Here is a 26411-nt window from a genome sequence, read left to right on the forward strand (position 1 = left end):
ACACCTGTCCCCTTGTGTATAAATCTATTGCCTGTATTATATTGTATAATGTTTATAAAAGGTGTTATAGCTTTAAGAATTGTTAACATGTGATTACCAGTTGTCATGTGAGTGTAACCCAGTAAGGTGTCAGTGACCATGTGACCTTAGGGTGACCTATGGGACTCCTCAGAGTCTCCCCCATATAAGCCCTGAGTGGAGCCACTGCTCGCTCTCTTCCTGCTTATGCGGAGTTGCAGCAAGGTCAAGTCCAAGAGTGTGTCTGGAGTCCATAGGAGACCTCAAGCCTTTCCAGCAGCCACAAGTCTTCAAGTAAGCTACAATTGGGTATAGTCAGTCCCATTCAAGTCAGTCAAGTCAAAATCATCTGTCTTCAGTTAGCATGGCCTGCATCAATATTGTCCCAGTCCACTACGAATCCCAGCAAGCCCTGAGGTCCCTGAAGTCACTGGTCAGTTCCGTGGGCCTGGCTAAGCTGTATAGACTGTTCCATCAGTCACTCAGTAAAGCTACCATTGTCCATAACTTTGCGTCGGAGTCATTATTGCCCCCCTGCCTAGCTCAGGATCCAGCTGTATACCATCGGGTGGTATTGAGGATAAACCACACCCTGGCATCACGAATACAAGGCGTTAATGCCATCTGCCCCTAGGAATCTACCCTCTACCACATAAATATGCACTATGAAATTACATATGTACAGGCGCATGTCACTTATTTACGGGGCTATAAAAATATGTACAACCACTTTCATATAGGCTTACATAAAGCACAATGTTAAAAATGGTGACTTGATTTTGCAGAATTTTTACAAATGAACTATGCCTGAAAAAACACTGTGTGAACATAGCTTTAGTCTCCAGTCCTTATCTTACCTTTTCCAAACATCTTCTAAGCTGATCTATGACTAAATCAAAGCTGAATTTTTATTTCATCATATGTAAGCTGCAAGTTCATTCAGAAGGGGAAATAGAGGAGCTGGAGACCAAACCATAAGACAGCTTCTCTAATGGCTTTCACACTGAGCAAACAAAAATAGAGAAAAAAAAATATTTTTATTTGCAGCAAAATAAGTACAATGCAAAAATAAAAAGGCTTTTGAAGATGCCCATAGCCTTTAAGTTATTCAGTGATACCTATGGGTTGGGAACCTACCTATAAAATATATAAATTCATATAAAATGGATTACATTAAAAAGAATGGGGAATTTGTGTACAAAAAAGTTAGTAGCACAGATGTAAACTAAGAGCTCTCATACAGGAATAAGAAAACTAGAATGGCACACAAAACGTGGCAGAGAAGCAAAAGCATAAAAAGTCTTAAAAAAAAGAAAAACTGTGGACAGCAAGAAAAAAAAAAAAAGGTCACACACATAAACTGTTAGTGTTGTTTTACATTTTAAGTATCCTCCAGTTCCTCTCATTCCCTAGTTGGGTTCTTATTTCGCAAGTAGAGCCCTCTTCTTGGGACTGGAAGGGGCTTTATATATTCAGCATGCTCTGAGATCACTACCTGTTCTGCACCAGAGAGAAGTAGATCTAGGTCCATGTGTTTTATCAGGGGCAGACATGCCAGCCTGCCACCCTGCCCTGCTACTCCTTGTACTTATGAAGATCTATGTCACTTTTGGTAAGTAAACTAAAACATTTTATTTTTACCCAATTCTTTTTTTTTTTTTTTTTTTTTTTTTACTATTCTCACACCACCTCAGCCTCTGAAACATCTGCTATATATCACATGCTTTAGGGTTGCCTTGCTCTACAGATTTGACAAGTAAAGGGACAGGTATTAATGTCAAATATAATAAATAAGATTATTATTATTATTTATTTATTTATTTTAAGCATCAATGATTTCAAGCACTGTACATGTGAAAAGGGTTTAAGACAAAAACAAGTACAATAAACATAAACTACAGGTTACACAGAGGACCTTGTATACCAGGGAATACTGTCTGAAAGGGAAGGGGTTTTTTAATATTTAAATGAATCAACAGCAAAGAACTATTATGCTTACACAGGACCTGATCATCAAGTATTCAGTATAGGTGCTTGCTACATAACTTTTTGCACTTGTATCTGTGGTAAGGCAGTAAGGCACTCGTGTGTATTCACATGTGACAGATTTATTGAAGAAATGACTGCAACTGCCCATTCATCTGAATAGGACTGGCACAAACCTATGCACATTCACATATACCTACTTGATGTTGTCAGATGAAGAAGGTTGCGATAATTTGTGAACATACCTTATGTCTTATGTCTATTGCTTATGTCTATGGTCTTCTATTTAACTCTAATAATTTGATGTGTCTCCTTGTTTTTCCATGCAAAATGTAGACAATAACTAAAATTGTTATTTCATGTTAGCAATCTGCCTTGTAAGTAAATAGATAAAGGTCTTGAAGACTAATACTTCCTCAGGAGTAGACAATAATACACACACATGCACAGAGACAGGGGAGTTGGATTGTATAATAATAGTAATAAAATGGAATGTGGATATGTTAAGAATAAAACATATTCCAAACCCACTCATTTTGTCAGGACATTTTCCTTTTTCCATTACTGTCGGCAGCCTGCACACCAGGAGGAGAAAAGATTCTGGAACAATATTTTTTGACCTTTTAGTAAGTTGGCATTGTGTGTATTTTTAGAACTTGAAAAGAAAATAATTTGGTTGCATGTGGAAAAATGAATTACAAAAAATGAAGTCCTTGTCAGTATTTCCACACTTATATAGTGCTTACATAATCCTGTAACACTGAGCCTTATAAAATTGACACATGGATTCCTCATATTTCATTATTGTGGGACTAGTAGATTTACTAAGCAATGAATAACAGAAGCAATACACTTACTTGATTAAAGTGATTCACTTAAAGGGGTTGTCAAGTATTAGAAAAACACTGCTTTTTATTTATTTCTTTTTTTCAAAAACAGCACCACTCCTGTCCACAGGTTGTGTCTGGTATTGCAGGTTAGCTCGATTGAAGTGAATGGGACTACATTGCAGTACTGCACACCTGTAGACAGGAATGGTGTAATTATTGCAAAAAAAAATAAAAAATTATGAAGCAGTATTTATTTATTAAGGATCAGCTGGCAATGAAACGGAGATGTAACTACCACCAGAGCACCTATAGTGGTTGCTACAGGGCCTGTGGCCTCAGGAAAACTCGAACCCTACAGGTCACCCCTGGCACACACCCAGATATTTTGCCCAGTGGCCCAGGAAGACTTCTGATTTCAGATACAGTTGAAAGCTACAGCAAGGCAGAGAGCCACTGTCATATGCCATAGACTGCTTTATACCTGCGGCTTAACAGACAGTTGGAGCACACTGAGGATGTTAGAGGTGCCACATAAGTGGCATGAGGGAATCCATTCATTGCATGTTCTGCATTTAACCTCTGATATCCTCAGTGAGCTCCAATGTCTCATAGTGAGGACAACAAAGAGAAAAAATGAATCTTTGCATAATGCATTTACAAATATACAAAGTTTACTGAAATCATACAATTTTCTTGTATTCTTTCTTTCTGTTATTATTATTATTATTATTCTATATTTCATCTTTTAATCTTAACACTTCTAACTTTCATGTTTGGATCTTAAACCTTACGCTGCAGGCTGCTTGATGATGGGATTTCATCATGCGGTTTGCCAGAGAAGTCCCACACCGCTCCGTAGGATCCTGGGATTTTTTTATTTTATTTTTTAAAGGACCATTCTGGGGGTATTACCTATCTTGGGGCATTACATATTACCTACCTACTGGAGCACTACCTGCGTACAGAGGGCACTATCTACTGGGGGATTTACTTTCTATCAACCAACTGGGAGCACTACCTACTGGGGGCATTACCTACGACATACTTTGCGGCATCACCTACCTACTGGGGGCATTACCTACTACCTACCTGGGGTCACCACTATATGAGCTTTGTATGGGGGGATTTTGGTCTATGTTAAGTGTTTTTTTTATATAGTCATGATGTTGTGGTAATGGTAGTGGTGATGATGTGGTGGTATTATCGTTCCTTGTGTAGAGGTATTATTATTGGTAATATTAGTCTCAGTATATAGGCTTTGGTCAATAGCAGTATTATGGTAGTTTGTATGGTGATAATATTTCTCCTTGTATACAATTTGCATATTTGGTATCAGTATACAGGATTTTGTCAGTTACAGTATGATGGTAATACACTGGTCAAAAAAATTAAGGAAACACTAAGATAACACATCCTAGATCTGAATGAATGAACTAATCGTATGAAATACTTTCAGCCTTTACATAGATGAATGTGCTGACAACAAAATAACACAAAAATTATCAATGGAAATCAAATTTATCAACCCATGGAGGTCTGGATATGGAGTCACACTCAAAATCAAAGTGGAAAACCACACTACAGGCTGATCCAACTTTGATGGAATGTCCTTAAAACAAGTCAAAATGAGGCTCAGTAGTGTGTGTGAACTCCACGTGCCCAAATTACCTCCCAACAATGTCTGAGCATGATCATGATGAGGTGGTGGATGGTCTCCTGAGGAATGTGCTCCCAGACCTGGACTAAAGCATCCTGGACAGTCTGTGGTGCAATGTGGCGTTGGTGGATGGAGCGAGACATAATGTCCCAGATGTGCTCAATCAGATTCAGGTTTGGGGAACGGGCAGGCCAGTCCATAGCATCAATGCCTTCCTCTTGCAGGAACTGCTGACACACTCCAGCCACATGAGGTCTAGCACTGTGTTGCATTAGGAGGAACCCAGGGCCAACCGCACCAGCATATGGTCTCACAAGAGGTCTGAGGATCTCATCTTGGTACCTAATGGCAGTCAGGCTACCTCTGGCAAGCACATGAAGGGCTGTGCGGCCCCCCCAAAGAAATGCCACCCCACACCATTACTGACCCACCGCCAAACCAGTCATGCTGGAGGATGTTGCAGGCAGCAGAACGTTCTCTATTGCGTCTCTAGACTCTGTCATGTCTGTCACATGTGCTCAGTGTGAACCTGCTTTAATCTGTGAAGAGCACAGGGCGCCAGTGGCAAATTTGCCAATCTTGGTTTTCTCTGACAAATGCCAAATGTCCTGCACGGTGTTGGGCTGTAAGCACAACCCCCACCTGTGGACGTCAGGCCCTCATAGAGTCTGTTTCTGACCGTTTGAGTGGACACATGCACATTTGTGGCCTGCTGGAGATCATTTTGCAGGGCTCTGGCAGTGCTCCTTCTGCTCCTCCTTGCACAAAGGCAGAGGTAGCGATCCTGCTGCTGGCTTGTTGCCCTCCTACGGCCTCCTCTACTTTTCCTGATGTACTGGCCTGTCTCCTGGTAACGCCTCCATGCTCTGGACACTACGCTGACAGACACAGCAAACCTTCTTGCCCCAGCTCGCATTGATTTGCCATCCTGGATGAGCAGCACTACCTGAGCCACTTGTGTGGGTTGTAAACTCTGTCTCATGCTACCACTAGAGTTAAAGCACTGCCTGCATTCAAAAGTGACCAAAACATCAGCCAGGAAGCATAGGAACTAAGAAGTGGTCTGTGGTCACCACCTGCAGAACCACTCCTTGATTGGGGGTGTCTTGCTAATTGCCTATAATTTCCACCTGTTGTCTGTTCCATTTGCACAACAGCATAGGAAATTGTCAATCAGTGTTGCTTCCTGAGTGGACAGTGTGATTTCACAGAAGTGTGATTGACTTGGAGTTACATTGTGTTATTTAAGTGTTCCCTTAATTTTTTTGAGCAGTGTATGTATGGTGGTAATATTTTCTCCTTTCTTCCTCATTGAACTAAATGGCTCTTGTTTTTCTTGTCCTGTGTTTTTAAAATCTTTTTTTTTTTTACGATGAAAAAGATGGTTTGCAGGCCCTTGGGGCGGGCTCTGGGGTGGGCCACGGGTGGAGAGAGGGGCTCAGGCAATGAGCTGTGAGCTTATAAACACCCAAAATAAAACTTTTAATATGGTGCAGAAAATGCAAATGACTCCTATGTAGAAAAAAAGTGTCCACTATTAGGAGATGTCCCCTGTTGGGAAAAAAAGCTTACAAATCTTTCAAAATGATCGAATACTGTACTGTACTCGCTCCAGAGTGAAATAACCTATAAACATGATAAAAAGCAATATAGTATTATTGTACTGTACCAGTATGTATCAACATTACAAATGTGGCTGTTACCCCCTGTGCCATTTCATTCCCTTTCCTGCCATTTTATTCCCCCTCTTGATTCCTCCAATGCCACTTCATTCCTCCCCCCTTAAACACCCTGTGCCACTTTATTGCCCCTGTGCCAAATCCTCCCCCCTAACCCCCTGTGCCACATAATTTCCTCTCGATCTCTCCAGTGCAAATTCATTCCCCCACTTTATCTCCTGTGCAATTTCTTCCTCCCTGTGCCATTATATTCCCCCTTTATCCTGCTGTTATACTTTATTCCCCCTGTGCCCTGAGTCAAATAATCCCCCCTTATCCCTTGTGCCATATCCCCTTTTTGCCTTCCCTCCTCCCCCTGTTGTTCTTCTTACCTGGCCAACAGACACATGTGCAGGGGCTCTTAGTAGGTTTGAAATTTTCCTGACGTCCTTTGTGCTGCAATCACTGAAAGGCTGTGACCAGAGGCAGCTGCTAGCAGTGACAAGTGATGCTCCTGATGTCACGAGAGCCCCTGCACATGAGCTGCTGGCCAGGTAAGAAGAACAACAGGAGGAGGGAAGGGGGAAAGTGATGTGGCACAATGGGTAAGATTTGGCACAGGGGGAATAAAGTGACTCTGGGGGATTAAGTGGTAATGAAATTGCACAGTGGGGAATGAAATGGCACAGGTGGGATAAAGGAGGGAAAGAAACAGCACAGGGGGTGGTAAAGAGGGGTTGATAAATTTGCAAAGAGGGCAATAAAAGGAGAATGAAATGGCACAGGGGGGGTTAAAGGGAAATTATGTGGCACAGGAGGTAATGAAGGGGGAGGGGATTTGGCACAGGGGGAATAAAGTGGCACAGGGATCAGAAGGGGCGAATGATGTGGCAGGCGGACATACAGACGCAGGAGACCACTGTTTAATCACCCCCTGGGAGCCCAGGCCCCTTACTGGGATATTGGCTGTAATCAGCCCCTGATGGTAGCCCTGTGTACATGGTAGGGCCTGGTTGTCCCCTATTGGGAGTGTTTTGCCCCCTATTGGGAGTGTCCTGTGTCTTATTGGGAGTGTCCCCGATTCAGGGAGTGAAATACATTAAGTCTTATGGGACTCTGCCGGGGAATTAAAAAACTGTCCGCTATTGGGAGGTATCCCCTACTGGGAGGTGTCCACTAAGAGAGATTTTATTGTACATTCATTCATTTTTATTGGGCATTCACCATTTCCCTATATGGGTATGTTCACACTACGTAATTCCGCGTTGTGAACATAAACATCAGTGTGAATGGGTTTCCACAAGACCTGTTCACACTGTGGATAATTCCGCCGCTGAAATTGTTCAGCGCAAAGAAAGAACATGTTCAAACTTTGCGCGGAAGTCTGCGAACACTGCATAGCCGTCAATGGTGACGGCGCAGTGCCGCGCAGTTCTACCGCCGAAGTGTTGCGGCAGCCACCAGAATGGAATCTCCGCTCGCTGAATTCTGTGAGCGGAGATTCCGTTCATTATCCGTAGTGTGAACATACCCTATATCTCTAGCCATCATACCCTATTCTTTACCAATTATAGAACAATGTACCTGCTAACAATCAGGTTTAGAATAGATATACCTATAAGAACTTTCCCTTTCGCTTGTTTTGATTTCAAAGAACATCTGTCACAACCCACAAAAAAAACACACAATCCGTCTCACCCTATTCTCCCTGTTGCGCCTCAGATGGTGTAAGACAACACCCGTAGCAATGCACAAAGGATAGAAATGTCCAATGCAGAAAGTGTGATTCTAAAATTTCATTGTATAAAAATTGACATGAGGAAACAAGTAGTGTCATGTGACAAGGGTGTACAATTAAGGGTGTGCACAACACCTGAAATGCATCACATGACACTACCTGTTTCCTCATGTCCATCAGAACTCCTGATCCAAGAGAATCATCAGCACATTCTTTTACATGCAATCTAGTAGATGGTAGGACTGCAATTAGTATCAAGATATACGAATCATATTTTGTCAATCACAGTACCCAGTTCTCATACTGCTCAGAAATATAGCAGCCTAAAATGAAAGGCCAGCCATAGTGCCCTCAGCACTGGTACTAACAAATTACCAGTTACAGTGCCCCAAATTGTAGGCATAACCCTGACTCAATCCTCTCTGATCTATCCACTCACCACTTCGGCTGGGCAGAACTACTTTCCTGACATGCATTGGTTTAAATAACATTTACGGTATATGTAAGTACACACACACACACACATATATATATATATATATATATATATATATATACACATATAGACACACAGTATTGAGCATTACCTTACTCTGATTTTCACATAATGTCCCATAATTCTGATATCTTCTTTTATCAGGTGCTACAGAGTGGACATCTTGGTTTAATGTAGATCACCCAGAAGGTGATGGAGATTATGAAACCGTAGAGGCCATTCGCTTTTATTATCCACAGCGTTTATGCTTTCGACCTATTGCTCTTGAAGCTAGAACCACAGAATGGGCCAGTCCAAAGGACACAATGGAAGTTGTGCATTCCAATCCAGAGAAGGGCTTCTGGTGCATTAACAAGGAGCAGCAAAGAGGACATAATTGTTCCAACTACCATGTTAGGTTTCAGTGTCCACTTGGTGAGTAAAGAGAGTAAGGAGTGAAATAAATTGTTAAAGTTTTTTTTTTTGTTTTTTGTTACTATAGTAAGTGATGGCATATCATTAGCCTGACGTAAGCAGAGAGAAGCAGTGCAGCCACAGAGCATAGCATACCCCAGGAACGCCTCTCTGACTGTTAGGACAAGTCCTAGCTGGGATATAAAAGCCCTTTTCATGAACATTTGATAAGCCCTAAGGCACTGTTTGTGCAGCTTTACAAGTCTATCCTTCCTGACAATTGCACTTTAATGGGTGATGAAGGCATTGATATCATTGTATGGCCCTCACGTTCCCCAGACCTGAATCCTAGTGTGAACCTCTGGGGCATGATGTTTAAGGGTCAAATAGTGTCACTGAGCTCATTGATGCCCTGATCAAAGTTTAGGATGAGATCTCCCAGGTCACCATCTGCTATCTCAATAGGAGAATGCCCAGAGTCAATACACACTCTTACTCACTGACATTAAGGGTGCGTTTATATGTTCAGGTTTTGCAATTTTTTAATACAAAACCAGGAACAGGACACATATTAAAGAAAGACTGGGACTTTATTTTTAACTATTAATACGTCATTTTGTTCTTAACAAAATACACAATTCATTTTAGTATAGAGTTTTAACTTGAATCAATTGTTAAGGGGTTCTGATATGTGATTCAAGTTTAATCTTTAACAAATGTTTTAGACATCTAAATGAAAATGCAAATGAAGCTTCTGTAATATCAAAACCAGTGTTATAACTTATACTTAGTAAATATAATCAGCTTTATATGACTTTTTACTCTTGCAGATTCCCTCTTTTGGTCCCATTGGTCTCCATGGAGTGCCTGCTCTCAGACAGCATGTGGAGCAAAAGGCATCCAGATCAGACAACGTACCTGCATCAATGTGCAGCCTGCAATGTCACTAAGCCTAGAAAAGTGTAAAGGAAAAGCCACCGAGCGAAGAGTGTGCATCAATCGGTTATGCATTCCAGGTAATCAGGAAGCAATGGGGTTAAAGAAGTAGAAGATAGAAGACAACCCCTGTACAGAAGCCCCTGGCATTCTTATCTATGAGTTAAAACATATAGCGGCTGTGTATGTGCCAAAGCAGGGAATATGTCTAGCCAAAGCAAGTTTTACTTGGCAAATTCAGCTTTTTAAAGCGTTACTATCATGATAAACAACTTTTGACATGTTGTTTATCATGATAGTACAGACATGTCGAAAGTTGTTGATCACACCAGGTCTCACGCCTTAACTGCTATGTGATCACGAGACATAAGCCGGGGAAGTGGGCCGCATTGTGCCCAACTTCCTGGCCAGCCAGCAGACCTGATCTTTTCTCTGCATAGAAGTCATTGAAGAGTGACATGGCAAAAAGTTGTTTTTATGACAGTAATGCTTTAACTGTGATGTGGGAACAGCTGCAATATGCACAGCAACTATTTTAGTGAAACAACCCCTTTAACAAAGCTTAGGCCCAATTCACATCATGATTTGTGCCTCCGTGGCACAGATATGATTTCTAAAGCTCAAATAGTCTGCAATCGTTTCCATGCACAGACAGGCACTGATGCCATTCACTCCTATGACCCACACAGACCCAATCGTAGTTGGTCAGGGACTATGTTCGGGTAATTTTCAGAGTGTATCAAACTGCAAATTTTCCGAGTGTATATGTTCCTATTTTCTGATTGTAATGTTTTTATTTTTTGTGCATTATTATGAGGGCTGTCCCACTTGGAGAAGAAGTAGAGGAGGCTTGCAGTTACTTGAAATTTATTCCTCAGGTCACAGATACAAACACTGGCTGACGGGCCGTTTCTTGCTCACATGCGCTTAATCATGGCCAATAATGAGGGCTGCCACCGTGCCTGAGCTGTTTTAACAGAATTTAGTGATATGTTTTATGACAGGACCCATGGACACAGATGACAATGGACAGGACCTGTCTCATTCAGATGAATTGCAGACATTACTGGGCATTCTCTGTGACCTTTTTAAAGGTCATTCTACAGAGAGGAGGATGCTGAGCACTGCTGTGAATGGTGGCAGATCCACTGTTATCTCTCTACTCATGTAACCTTTAATTGTATTCCTTGTCCATGCTGTGAAGAAAGGTATTATCGGGAAATTATCTGGACAGAACAAGACGTTTCATCTTAGTTTTAGGGCTAGTGGCCAGAATAGAAACTGCAAGATTTCCTGATTATTATAGCAATTAGATGGAAATATGGATAATTAGAAAAAATTGCATCAACATTCTTAAAAAGTATAGTTAACCTAATTTAATCAAGGCATTTTCTGATGACACATTCCCTTTATATGCAGATCATTTGTAGTTATGTAACAGATATAAAGACTTGCTGAAAATGTTAACAAACAATTCTAACAGTTAAAAAAATAAATCATAATCCTTATTTTGTCCCTGGTCTTTAGCATTTAAATAGTGGACAGGCTTACATAGGATAGGATACTCTTCCTATTGTTTGGACTTTCACAAACAGCATTTTTTCTGTAATATTCATAAAATGCCTTATTCTGAAGACCCCCTTCCCCAAATGTTATGATCTGCTTCTTTTTGAAGGGCTTTGCTTACATTCTCCCAAGGGCGGACATGTTATTTCTCAGATCTACGCCAATCTGGTTTCTTCTCAAACCAAATTCTTGTATATGAGAAATTTGGTGTGTCTAATATCATTTTTTAAATGGAAATGGCAATATATGGTGGTCCATATAGTAAAGATCTTTAAAAATACACTAAAAAGTCTTCTTAAGCTGGTATACAGTCTTTTCCCAGTTAATTAAGATTTTCCCCTCTTTCTTACCTTTCTATGTTCGTAACTGCGGTAAATTCACCCCCCCCCCCCCCCCCCCCCCATTTATATATGGTGAGGTTGTGCCAATATGAGGAGGTTTTGGAGGAGGATCTTTAATATGCTGTATTCTATTACACAGGTTAATTGACAATTGCCCCCTCTCAGACTCTGTAGAATTAATGTCCCTTGGGGTATGTAAATATACTTATTTACTTCTTGCTGCTGGCTGCGAAAATAGCCATTGTGACTTGAGGAAGAAATCTTCTATTCCATTGGAGCTGGTTACATCCAAACTGTATTGGGTCATTGTCAATGCCTGGATTCATGGTATGGTCATGGACAAGGAGGAACTGTTCAATAAAGTTTGGTGGCCTTGGCTGAATTATGTTGTACGATCTGTTGATACATTGTTGGGATTCTTTTCTCTATCTTGCCTTTTTTTTCTCTTCTCCCCCTTTTTTCCTTTCTATTGTTTTTATGATTTGCCCCTTGCAAAGTTCTTGCTTTCACATTCATCTCTTGACTCATGTCTTGATTTATTTGTGACTTGATCTGCCATGACATTGTATAGTTTAGGTCTAAACTGGGTTTACACAGTGTAAAAAGAAAACAAAAAACTGCATTAAAATAGGTATATAAAAGTGACAGTCTTTGTTTTATCTAATAGTGTAATCTAAGAAAGTTTATGGGGAAACGTCCATCAGTGCACACATCCTTTTAAAATATGGCAGTAATTCCAATGCCCCTATATCATAGGCTTTAAAGGGGTTATCCACCTTAAGGTGATTTTAATAGTACGTACCTGCCAGAACTGGGTATTTCCTGTTGAATTTCGTTCTCTAAACTACACATCCCATAGTTCCATGCATGAAAGTATGAGTTCACTTTCCTCCCTCCCACACATCAGCCATCCCACCCATTGAAACACACCTGTGATCCCTTCAATGCAATACATCAGTGTTTCCTGATCAGGGTGCCTACAGCTGTTGCAAAATGAACTCCCATTGAAGCAAAAAAGAACACCCATTGAAGCAGGACAGACTCCCTCTGATCACCTGACTTGTGATGTCAGGTCTCAATGCACCGCAACCTGGGAAATCCCGAGACATGAATACTTTTGTATGCTGTTAAAAATAAATATTGGGGTGATAATCACAGAAAAATTGTGAGAAAACCGTCACACACAGGTAAAGAAGACACTATATTATGAACTACACTAACTATACAGCCCGGTAGCATAGTCAAATTAAAAAAGATCCTGGAATACCCCTTTAACACACTAAAGTATTAAAAATACTTCCGCTTTTTATACTATAACTGCCGTTTTTTTGTCTTGATTTTACAATGTGTGAACCTAGTCTAACTCTGAGATGTTTATGATATGTAATACTTCAGCTACTGTACTAATGAGCATGTTGTTCAGAATTTCTAATAGGTTACTAAATGAAGATTATTTCACTGCTCAATATGTTTTACAGGAAAATGGTCTCCTTGGAGCACTTGGACACCCTGCACAAAAACCTGTGGGGGAGGGAATAGTGTCCGACGTCGGACATGTCCCAGTAAGGCAATTCCACCATGCTCTGGACGTTCTTTCCATATCCAGAAGTGCGGGACATCTCCATGTAGAGGTATTTAATATATTTCATATTTAAAAAAAAAACAAGAATACTGGAGGATCCACAACAACTATAAGTAAGTAAAAGAAATTATGTTTATCATGTGTCTTGAAAGAGTGAAGATGGGAACAGAAGGATCAAAAGAGGGGGAAAAGGAAGAAGACAAGGAAAGTGGGGAAATGAGTGGTCACCATTCAACATAGAGTCTAATTTATTTTACAACCATTTTTTAGAACTGTTTTAATATCAATTCATTAATAAATATGCTTGGTTATCTAAATGATCTAATTAACCACTCATTTCTCCACTTTCCTTGTCTTCTTCTCACCCCCCCTCCTCTCTTTTAATCTCTCTGTTCCTATCTTCACTCCTTCCAGACATATCCCACCGAGACTTAACTGGTGCCAGAAAGTCAAACAGATTCATAAATTACTTCTATTTAAAAATCTTAAGCCTTCCAGTACTTATCAGCTGCTGTATGCTCCAGAGGAAGTTGTGTAGCTTTTTTCATTCTGACCACAGTGATTTCTGCTGACACCTCTGTCCATGCCAGGAACTGCCCAGAGCAGGATAGGTTTACTATGGGCATTTGCTTCTACTCTGAACAGTTCCTGACACGGACAGAGGTGTCAGCAGAGAGCACTGTGGTCAGACAGAGAAGAACTGTACAACTTCCTCTTTAGTATACAGCAGCTGAAGGATGGAAGGATGAAGATTTTTACATAGAAGTAATTTACTTATCTGTTTAACTTTCAGACGTTGGTTTAAAAACATTTGTTTTCCACTTGTTTTCCACCGGAGTTCCCCTTTAAGTTCTATTTGTTTACTTATTGGGCCCTTTGTGCATAGTGCCCTCAGCTAACCTCAGTACCTTTTGCTCATAAGTCTGTTTTATTTGAGCTGCATGTCTCTTTGCCTTAATGTTTGTTATGTGTAGATATCTACTGTAAGCAAAATAAGCACAGTATTCTTCCATAACAAACATTACAGGCAAAACCTTGCTGACTGTCAAGATAAAAACATTTTTTGAAATAAAATTGTGATCCAGCACATTTTTATTTAAAATCATCTATAAAATCCACTGTAGACATCCACGAGACAAGTCACAAAATAGGTTCGGGTTTAGGGAAAGAACAATCAATTAAGGCTGGTGAGGGATAAAGAAGCCGCCATGAAAGTCATGACAGGTTCCCTTTAAAACAATAACCTGTTTCTTATGCTATCCCATGTATGATTCATGTATGCCCATATGTATTCTTATTCTTATACATGTATGCCCATATGTATTCTTATTCTTATACATGTATGCCCATATGTATTCTTTAGAGATGAGCGAACTTACAGTAAATTTGATTCGTCACAAACTTCTCGGCTCGGCAGTTGATGGCTTATCCTGCATAAATGAGTTCAGCTTTCCGGTGCTCCCGTGGGCTGGAAAAGGTGGATACAGTCCTAGGAGACTCTTTCCTAGGACTGTATCCACCTTTTCCAGCCCACCGGAGCACCTGAAAGCTGAACTAATTTCTGCAGGATAAGTCATCAACTGCCGAGCCGAGAAGTTCGTGACGAATCGAATTTACTGTAAGTTCGCTCATCTCTAGTATTCTTATACATGTATGCCCATATTTATTCTTATTCTTATACATGTATGCCCATATTTATTCTTATTCATGTATGCCCATATTTATTCTTATTCTTATACATGTATGCCCATATTTATTCTTATTCTTATACATGTATGCCCATATTTATTCTTATTCATGTATGCCCATATTTATTCTTATTCTTATACATGTATGCCCATATTTATTCTTATTCATGTATGCCCATATTTATTCTTATACATGTATGCCCATATTTATTCTTATACATGTATGCCCATATTTATTCTTATTCATGTATGCCCATATTTATTCTTATACATGTATGCCCATATTTATTCTTATACATGTATGCCCATATTTATTCTTATTCATGTATGCCCATATTTATTCTTATTCATGTATGCCCATATTTATTCTTATTCTTATACATGTATGCCCATATTTATTCTTATTCATGTATGCCCATATTTATTCTTATTCTTATACATGTATGCCCATATTTATTCTTATTCTTATACATGTATGCCCATATTTATTCTTATACATGTATGCCCATATTTATTCTTATACATGTATGCCCATATTTATTCTTATACATGTATGCCCATATTTATTCTTATTCATGTATGCCCATATTTATTCTTATTCATGTATGCCCATATTTATTCTTATTCATGTATGCCCATATTTATTCTTATACATGTATGCCCATATTTATTCTTATACATGTATGCCCATATTTATTCTAATTCGTATACATGTATGCCCATATTTATTCTAATTCGTATACATGTATGCCCATATTTATTCTTCTACATGTATGCCCATATTTATTCTTCTACATGTATGCCCATATTTATTCTTCTACATGTATGCCCATATTTATTCTTATACATGTATGCCCATATTTATTCTTATTCATGTATGCCCATATTTATTCTTATACATGTATGCCCATATTTATTCTTATACATGTATGCCCATATTTATTCTTATTCATGTATGCCCATATTTATTCTTATACATGTATGCCCATATTTATTCTTATACATGTATGCCCATATTTATTCTTATTCATGTATGCCCATATTTATTCTTATTCATGTATGCCCATATTTATTCTTATTCTTATACATGTATGCCCATATTTATTCTTATTCATGTATGCCCATATTTATTCTTATTCTTATACATGTATGCCCATATTTATTCTTATTCTTATACATGTATGCCCATATTTATTCTTATACATGTATGCCCATATTTATTCTTATACATGTATGCCCATATTTATTCTTATACATGTATGCCCATATTTATTCTTATTCATGTATGCCCATATTTATTCTTATTCATGTATGCCCATATTTATTCTTATTCATGTATGCCCATATTTATTCTTATACATGTATGCCCATATTTATTCTTATACATGTATGCCCATATTTATTCTAATTCGTATACATGTATGCCCATATTTATTCTAATTCGTATACATGTATGCCCATATTTATTCTTCTACATGTATGCCCATATTTATTCTTCTACATGTATGCCCATATTTATTCTTCTACATGTATGCCCATATTTATTCTTATACATGTATGCCCATATTTATTCTTCTACATGTATGCCCATATTTATTCTTATACATGTATGCCCATATTTATTCTTATTCATGTATGCCCATATTTATTCTTATACATGTATGCCCATATTTATTCTTCTACATGTATGCCCATATTTATTCTTATACATGTATGCCCATATTTATTCTTATTCATGTATGCCCATATTTATTCTAATTCTTATACATGTATGCCCATATTTATTCTAATTCTTATACATGTATGCCCATATTTATTCTTATACATGTACGCCCATATTTATTCTTATACATGTATGCCCATATTTATTCTTATACATGTATGCCCATATTTATTCTTATACATGTATTCCCATATTTATTCTTCTACATGTATGCCCATATTTATTCTTATTCATGTATGCCCATATTTATTCTTATTCATGTATTCCCATATTTATTCTAATTCTTATACATGTATGCCCATATTTATTCTTATACATGTATGCCTATATTTATTCTTATACATGTATGCCCATATTTATTCTTATACATGTATGCCTATATTTATTCTTATACATGTATGCCCATATTTATTCTTATACATGTACGCCCATATTTATTCTTATACATGTATGCCTATATTTATTCTTATACATGTATGCCCATATTTATTCTTATTCATGTATGCCCATATTTATTCTAATTCTTATACATGTATGCCCATATTTATTCTTCTACATGTATGCCCATATTTATTCTTCTACATGTATGCCCATATTTATTCTTCTACATGTATGCCCATATTTATTCTTATACATGTATGCCCATATTTATTCTTCTACATGTATGCCCATATTTATTCTTATACATGTATGCCCATATTTATTCTTATACATGTATGCCCATATTTATTCTTATACATGTATGCCCATATTTATTCTTATACATGTATGCCCATATTTATTCTTATACATGTATGCCCATATTTATTCTTATACATGTATGCCCATATTTATTCTTATACATGTATGCCCATATTTATTCTAATTCTTATACATGTATGCCCATATTTATTCTTATACATGTACGCCCATATTTATTCTTATACATGTATGCCCATATTTATTCTTATACATGTATGCCCATATTTATTCTTATACATGTATTCCCATATTTATTCTTATACATGTATGCCCATATTTATTCTTATACATGTATGCCCATATTTATTCTTATTCATGTATGCCCATATTTATTCTAATTCTTATACATGTATGCCCATATTTATTCTTATACATGTATGCCCATATTTATTCTTATACATGTATGCCCATATTTATTCTTCTACATGTATGCCCATATTTATTCTTCTACATGTATGCCCATATTTATTCTTATACATGTATGCCCATATTTATTCTTCTACATGTATGCCCATATTTATTCTTATACCTGTATGCCCATATTTATTCTTATTCTTATACATGTATGCCCATATTCATTCTTATACATGTACGCCCATATTTATTCTTATACATGTATGCCCATATTTATTCTTATACATGTATGCCCATATTTATTCTTATACATGTATGCCCATATTTATTCTTATACATGTATGCCCATATTTATTCTTATACATGTATGCCCATATTTATTCTTATTCATGTATGCCCATATTTATTCTAATTCTTATACATGTATGCCCATATTTATTCTAATTCTTATACATGTATGCCCATATTTATTCTTATACATGTATGCCCATATTTATTCTTATTCTTATACATGTATGCCCATATTTATTCTTATACATGTATGCCCATATTTATTCTTATACATGTATGCCCATATTTATTCTTATACATGTATGCCCATATTTATTCTTATACATGTATGCCCATATTTATTCTTATTCATGTATGCCCATATTTATTCTAATTCTTATACATGTATGCCCATATTTATTCTTATACATGTATGCCCATATTTATTCTTCTACATGTATGCCCATATTTATTCTTCTACATGTATGCCCATATTTATTCTTATACATGTATGCCCATATTTATTCTTCTACATGTATGCCCATATTTATTCTTATACATGTATGCCCATATTTATTCTTATTCTTATACATGTATGCCCATATTTATTCTTATACATGTACGCCCATATTTATTCTTATACATGTATGCCCATATTTATTCTTATACATGTATGCCCATATTTATTCTTATACATGTATGCCCATATTTATTCTTATACATGTATGCCCATATTTATTCTTATACATGTATGCCCATATTTATTCTTATACATGTATGCCCATATTTATTCTAATTCTTATACATGTATGCCCATATTTATTCTAATTCTTATACATGTATGCCCATATTTATTCTAATTCTTATACATGTATGCCCATATTTACTGACCAAAAAATTATTTACTTTACATATGGCACTAGATATATGTTCCATATGATATATGTCCTAGAATAGGTAAGTAGGGGCAGGGCTTTATGTATGACTGACAGGGGTATATTTATGTATATTTATTTTAAAAATATATGTTTATACTACAGAAGAATAATATTGTAATGATCATACCCGCTGTACTTTGGTTACTTTGTTTAGAAAACTTCTTTACATAAATAAACAGTTATTTAAAAAATAAATAATTTGTTTTCCATATTTCCCTATTAGTGGAGCAGCCCCAGAAAACATGTGACAACTGTTACTGTCAGAGATGTGCTGTAAGAATAAGCAGCCTACTTATGTGAGCAGTCACCCCTAGGACCAATGAGGCAGCCTCATATGAGCACTGTGTATGGTGCAATAGGGAAGGCAGATATGGTACCCAATCTTTCTTTTCATGTGACTGCTACTCTAGAGTGCCATACAAGAGTATAAGGCCCTTTAATTAAATAATCATCCTTTCATTAAATAAAATATTAATAATTGCATAATTGGCACACACTGCCTGCTTCACTGATGTCAGCCTTATTAGGATCTCATTTACCGTGCCATGGAGGTACAATCATCAGACAACAGGGGTTCCAGTGCCCACAAATAGATCTCAAAGTCCTGAATAAGCAATTAACGTCTGTAATGCATTCCATTTCAGTCATTGGTTACTAGATAGCAAGTGATCTTTATGAAATGTCCCATGAATCAAATTTAAAGGGGTACTCTTACAATCTGACCTCAGTGCTCTCTGCTGACACCTCTGTCTGTACAGGAACTGTCCAGAGCAGGAGCAAATCCCCATAACAAACCTATCCTGCTCTGGACAGTTCTTGACACGGACAGAGGTGTCAGCAGAGAGCACTGTGGTCAGACAGAAAAGAACAACTAAACTTCCTGTGGAGCACACAGCAGCTGACAAGCTAAGATTTTTTAATAGAAGTAATTTACAAATCTGTTTAACTTTCTGGCACCAGTTGATTTGAAAAAAATTGTTTTCCACCAGAGTACCCCTTTAACTATTTCATAGGCAACATGGCATCATTAAAGGGGTATTCCAGGCAAAACCTTTTTATATATATATATATATATATATATATATATATATATATATATATATATATCTCAACTGGCTCCGGAAAGTTAAACAGATTTGTAAATTACTTCTATTAAAAAATCTTAATCCTTCCAATAGTTATTAGCTTCTGAAGTTTTCTGTCTAACTGCTCAATGATGATGTCACGTCCCGGGAGCTGTGCATGATGGGAGAATATCCCCATAGGAACTGCACAGCTCCCGGGACGTGAGTCATCAGAGAGCAGTTAGACAGAAAACAACAACTCAACTTCAGAAGCTAATAACTATTGGAAGGATTAAGATTTTTTGATAGAAGTAATTTACAAATCTGTTTAACTTTCCAGAGCCAGTTGATATATATAAAAAAGTTTTGGCCTGGAATACCCCTTTACATTGGGAGCTTTAGAGGCCCTGACAGCCACGTAAAAGATGCCAGTGAGTTTTCACATTGTGCCCTAGAATGATGACATATATCATGGAGACATAGACATTCTATGTAGTGTTTTATAATGTTGTAATGTGGCTGCATTACAAATATGAATTCTATAAAAATGGAAACTGATGATTTTTGCCTCTTTTTAAAACACAGAATCATCATGCCATGAATGCATTTGTGCCAATTACACTTTGGTGGGTAAAGTCCAAAGTACACATGGGACTGTCCAGCGCAATGCCAGTGTTTTTATTAATGGCACGATCCGGGGTACAACTGATCAGCATGGCTGGTTCACATTAAAAGGTGTCTGCAAAGATGTATACAGAAATATCACAGTGATAATGGATGGATTCTCTACTGGAACTTTACAAAGCTGGAAGATTAAGCCTAATATGTCTTATTATAAGGCTGTTTTAAAAAGATTAGGTAAGATATGGATGAAGGTGGATTATGTTTTGTTTTTAAATACTATGGTGGGCTATAACACTGTTTATGCAATAGCAAACTGGGCTACAAGTATATTTATAGTCATGAAACTGAAACTGAAATTGGCCTTAAAAGAGTATCTCCATCCTTTTTTTTTTCTGTTTCTGTCCCTGCCTATTGCCCATCTATACCTAACTCCCTCCCTGCCTTTAATTTTTTTTAAACTATCTGAGAAATGGCTTTTTGTCTGCCTGGTAGAGTGCTCACTCACCAGGCAACTTCCCCAGCAGGTGCGACGTCACTGATGCCTGCTGGGGGGGCTGACTTCCGCCCTTAGCTCATCTATACAGGGTACCTCCAGCTGTTTCACGACTACAACTCCCAGCTTGCCCTGACATCTGTTGGCTGTCAGGTCATGCTGGGAGTTGTAGTGGTGAAACAACTGGAGGCACCCTGTGTTGAGAACAATAACTTTGTTATGGCCATGGCCGCTGCGCTACCCCGCTCCTTCCCCCCCGGGTTAAAAACAATAACTTTGTTATGGCCATGGTGCTACAAATATAACAGACATTGGTATATATGTGTATTTCTTTGTATATTGGAGGCATTAGTTGTTTTCTATACAGTATGTAGCTGTTGCCTTTTGTCATATTTGCATGGAACCCTCCCATTTGGCAACTCACGTCACAGCATAGGGTTAAGTGTAAGAAGGATTACATTCCTCCATTTTGTTTTTGCATGTTCTAAATGTTGTTGTACTTGTGTATGTCCAATTAAATTATTATCATTATTTTTCGACATGATTTTTGGGTGTGCATTTTCATATAGTTGTCATGTTTTCTTTCTTCTTTGAAAGCAAGTAATATGATCATAAATATTTCACACCAAAATCCTTTCTGAGAATTATAATACAACAAGGCCTTACTCCTGTTTCATAATGCATCTACCATGAGTCTGTTGCTTTACCTTTTTATGCAGTGATTCATGGGTAAAAACTGAGAGCATTTATAGCTAGGCAAAATCTGATGCTTCTTTTGCTATACACTTTTTTTTAATACATTTTCAGAAAAACCATATATTGTAGTACATCCATACTCCAAAATTCGTAGAGAAGGACACAAGATGACATTATGCTGTGAAGCTATTGGAAATCCAGTACCCTCTAAATATTACTGGTAAGTTATGTTGGGAATCGCACAAATAAGACACATATAATACTGACTGTAACTGTTAATCAAACCAATGCTAAGTTTGTAATTTTTATGTTATGTGCAGTAAAAGCCCTGCACGATTTCCTAGCTATTTGTAACTCCTAAGTTACTGTATTTTGCATGTCCCAAAAGTACAGTAGATGATACTTTTGAGTCTCACAGTCTAAAAGTGTACATTCAGTTAATAGACCAAACATATTTACTAGTAGACTAAGTTTTGTCCATTATAGTGAATGAAGAGCTAATATAATGTAAAACACTCAAACAAAAATGAACAGCAAGAATAAATGCCATACATGTTAGGCTGCTTTCACACTATAAAATTCATCCGTTTTAAAGATCTGTTTGATGTTCCGTTATGAAACCCTGAAAAACGGCCATTAAACGTCCGTTAGAAAATCCCGTACATCCGTTACAAAATCCCATTATAGTCTATGGGATTTTTACATTATACGTTTTAATCCGTTATAGTCCGTTATTAATAACGGACATTATTTTGTGATGGGAGAATGAATGGAAGAAATAGTGCATGCACTATTTCTCCCGTTGCTATCTTCCATCACAAAATAGCGTCCATTATTAATAACGGACTATAACGGATTAAAACGGATAATGTAAAAATCCCATAGACTATAATGGGATTTTCTAACGGACGTTTAATGGCCGATTTTCTGGGTTTTCATAACGGAACATCAAACAGATCTTTAAAACGGATGAATTTTATAGTGTGAAAGCAGCCTTAGCAAAAAGTATTACATAACATAACCAAACAGAAACCATTTTGTAAAAATATGAAGAGGGTGCATCTGCATATACAGTAGCACATAGTAAGCTGAACTGTAGGAAGACGCACCCTTAGTAAGGTGGGTTTGCAGATTTGGGAAGACACATACTGGTGGGCTAAGTGGGTATGGATAAGGCATATTGAACGATTAAGTGAACTAGGTGGAGATTTAATCAAAACCTGTGCAGATGAAAACTTAACTAATTGCAAATAGCAACCAATCAGATTGCTGCTTATATTTATTTAAATGTATTCTATAAAATTATAGAACCAATCTGATTGGTTGCTGTGGGCAACTGGTCAACTTTTTCTCTGCACATATTTTGATAAATCTCCCCTCTATTGTCTACTTATACTGCTTAAAATTGTGTCTATTTTCTGTACTGCAAATGTGTCTTATTTGACTTGATTTATGTAATTTTACAGGTATCACAACGGTACATTAGTGGACAAAACCAAAAATAAATATGGCAAAAGCCTAATTTTGCAAAATATTAAAAAAAGACAGGCTGGTACATACCAATGCAAAGCAAGTAATGGACTTGGGGTAATCAAGTCTTCCATAGCCTATATAACAGTCATAGGTAATAAACCAGTACTATAAGATCTTTGTTTTTCTTTTAATTATTATTATTTTTTTACTTTAAAAAACATTTTTTTATCTGTTTTTATTTAAGGGAAAGGTGAATCTTACTGTGACAAGTCTCCTCGTGAACATTTAATCAAGCTACCAACTGACTGTTTCCAATCTACAACTAACTCTAATTCCTACAATGTAGGCAAGTGTCCAAATTCCCAATGTGCTGGCCCTCTAAGCTCTGACCTTCAGTGCAAAGATAAAATAGATTACTGCTGTGGAGTAAAGCGAATGAAACTAAAAGAAATTAAGTGTCCAGGGTATGCTCTTCCAGTTATGGTTGTTGTAGAGTGTGGATGTGCCCAGTGCAGACAGCATAAGGTTTTGGTGCGTGGACGGGTGACTGCATATGACACTGGGGAACCTCTTCCATTCGGCCAGATTTTTATGAATGGAGAAAAAATGGGCTTCACAGGTTACAAAGGTGAGTTTACTTTGGAAGTGCCAGTTGGAACAAAGAGGTTGGTAGTTACATTTGTAGATCCTCAAGAGAAATTTGTGGATGCTATAAAAATCATTCCATTTGATCCAAAAGGAAACACCATTTTTCAGGATATAAAAATTATGAGAAAGAAAGATCCAGTTAATCTTGAACCTTCGGTGACAAATATAATTCCTCTTGGAGAAGTGCTTGGTGAAGATCCAGTTGGAGAGTTAGTAATACCACCAAACTCTTTCACCAGGATCACTGGAGAATCATATAGTGGTACGGTCAAGGCCAGTTTAACTTTTTTGGACCCTAGAAACATCAGCACAGCATCTGCTGCATCTAGTGATCTTAATTTTGTCAACAGAAATGGAGATCTCTCTCCACTTCGGACTTATGGAATGTTTGCTGTGGACTTCCGGGAGAAAGATACTAATTCAGTGCTTCAAACCGGAAAAGTGGAGGTGCGGCTGGATACAGAACAAATAAAGATTCCACAGCATCTGAAGGAAATTAAACTCTGGTCTTTAAACCCACACACTGGACTATGGGAGGAAGAAAGTATGTTCCATATGGCAGGAGAAGGTAAGAGGAGAAAGAGAGAGGAAAGATCATTTCTAATAGGACAGTTAGAAATAAGAGAGAGAAGACTTTTTAACTTAGATGTGCCAGAGTTTAGGAGATGTTTTGTTAAGGTCCGTGCCTACATGAGCGAGAAGTTTTTACCAAGTGAACAGGTAGAAGGAGTTGTGGTGACTCTTATAAATCTAGAACCTATGCCAGGATTCTCCTCTAACCCTAGAGCATGGGGTAGATTTGATAGTGTAATAACTGGAAGGAATGGAGCTTGCCTTCCTGCTTTTTGTGATGCTCAGCAGCCAGATGCCTACACTGCATATGTCACTGCCACAATGGGAGGTGAAGAGCTGGAAGCTGTTCCTTCTTACCCTAAATTAAACCCGAATGTAATAGGAGTGTCCCAGCCTTATTTATCAAAGCTTAACTATCAACGAACTGACCATGAAGACTCTTCTGGCAAAAAGACAGCTTTCAGGTTCAATATTGCCAAGCCAAATCCAAATAATTTTGAAGAGACAAGCGGCCCAATATATGCTTACAGAAACGTGCAAGCCTGTGAAGAAGCACCATTCTCTGACAATCATTTTCGATTTTTTAGGGTAGAGGAAGACAAGTATGAGTACAATGTTGTCCCTTTTGTTGAAACAGACTTGACCTCATGGATTGGTGGTTATCTGTCATGGTGGCCGAATCCACAAGAGTTTCGAGCCTGCTATTTAAAGGTTCGGATACAGGGTCAACAGGATTATATGGTCCGGTCACGAAATATCGGAGGAATGCATATAAACACTATAGGTCAGCTCTATGGACTGAGGGACATCCGAAGTGTTAGGGATATGTCAGTGGAAGGCAATTCTGCAGCCTGCGTAGAATTCAAGTGTAGTGGAAAGCTTTATGACCAAGATTTACTAGATCGCACTTTAGTGACAGTGATTCCTCAAGGTAGTTGTCGTGTTGTTGAGGTAAACAGGCTTTTGGAAGACTACCTCAAACGCCATCCACCACTGGCTTTTGGAAATGATACTGGAGCATTTAATATGTTGGCTCCAGTTGATCCCCTTGGACATAACTATGGAATTTACACAGTCACTGACCAAAATCCAAAGGTAGCAAAAGAAATAGCTATTGGTAGATGTTTTGATGGTACTTCTGATGGGTTTTCTAGAGAAATGAAATCCCACGTGGGTGTTGCATTGACATTCCGTTGCCAAGAGAAACCAGTTACAAGAGAAAACTTCTTCCAACGTCTACTTAATAACCCAGGTGAAACTCTCAGTGAGATTAGACGTAGCATGCAGGAAAATGAACAAAGAGAGAGACCTTCACGTATTGTACCTTATCCAGCATCTAGTTCTTTATCTTCTAGACGTAGTGGGCAACCTTATGGCAACCAAAGACAATCTCGTCAGCCACAGAAACAATGACAAATTCAATGTGGAGGAATGGCTGATTTATTCACCAAAGGCAAAATCTGATTCATTGCTGGCTTCTAAACTAAGAAATAAGACAAATTATTTATGCGTAGGGATAGTTTGCACATACTGGTTTGTTGCTGCAAAAAAATTCAACAAATGTACCCTGATTACGGCACTCACACACAATACCATATTATGGATCTGTTTTGCACACAGCCACAATACAACTGCCTAAAGGATAAATAAGCCCTAAAGTCTTACATAGAATGCCTCTAGTTTTATATAAAATCTCAAGGAGATTGTTTTCTGTCTAATCCCATATGAATTTGACAGAAAAAAAAACTGTTACAGACTTCTAGATTGGACTCCATATGTATAGTTCTTGCTTCTAGGGAAGATTATTTTGACACACACAACAGGGTTAAATATATCCAAACTTAGCCTGTTAGGCTCCTTGTATCTGTATTGCTCCTGCGCGTGAGCCCTAAATAGCAAATTATAAAATCACCTCTATTTGTTTA

The 26411-nt window shown here is 37.7% G+C and overlaps 1 protein-coding gene across 1 annotated transcript; it reads left to right on the forward strand.

The window, feature by feature from the left end:
• Window positions 1–666: 666 nt before the first annotated feature.
• On the forward strand, window positions 667–25959 carry CILP2 (cartilage intermediate layer protein 2). The gene is made up of 8 exons (XM_056518219.1): window positions 667–1630; window positions 8528–8797; window positions 9607–9792; window positions 13098–13250; window positions 20565–20837; window positions 21904–22012; window positions 23259–23416; window positions 23510–25959. The coding sequence occupies exons 1-8, from the start codon at window positions 1570–1572 to the stop codon at window positions 25897–25899; spliced, it is 3600 nt and encodes a 1199-aa protein (XP_056374194.1). The 5' UTR covers window positions 667–1569; the 3' UTR covers window positions 25900–25959.
• The last annotated feature ends 452 nt before the right edge of the window (window positions 25960–26411 follow it).

The sequence above is a fragment of the Hyla sarda genome, chromosome 1 (genome assembly GCF_029499605.1).
Source record: "Hyla sarda isolate aHylSar1 chromosome 1, aHylSar1.hap1, whole genome shotgun sequence".
In the NCBI taxonomy this organism is placed as follows: domain Eukaryota; kingdom Metazoa; phylum Chordata; class Amphibia; order Anura; family Hylidae; genus Hyla; species Hyla sarda.

What these genes read in the sequence shown, in the direction of transcription:
- CILP2 (XM_056518219.1), top strand. Translation starts at nt 1,570, where the DNA reads ATGCCAGCCTGCCACCCTGCCCTGCTACTCCTTGTACTTATGAAGATC. An exon ending in TAGGTTTCAGTGTCCACTTG is followed by an intron (nt 8,798 to 9,606) that starts GTGAGTAAAGAG and finishes TTACTCTTGCAG; the next exon opens with ATTCCCTCTTTTGGTCCCAT. An exon ending in GGCTGTTTTAAAAAGATTAG is followed by an intron (nt 20,838 to 21,903) that starts GTAAGATATGGA and finishes ATACATTTTCAG; the next exon opens with AAAAACCATATATTGTAGTA.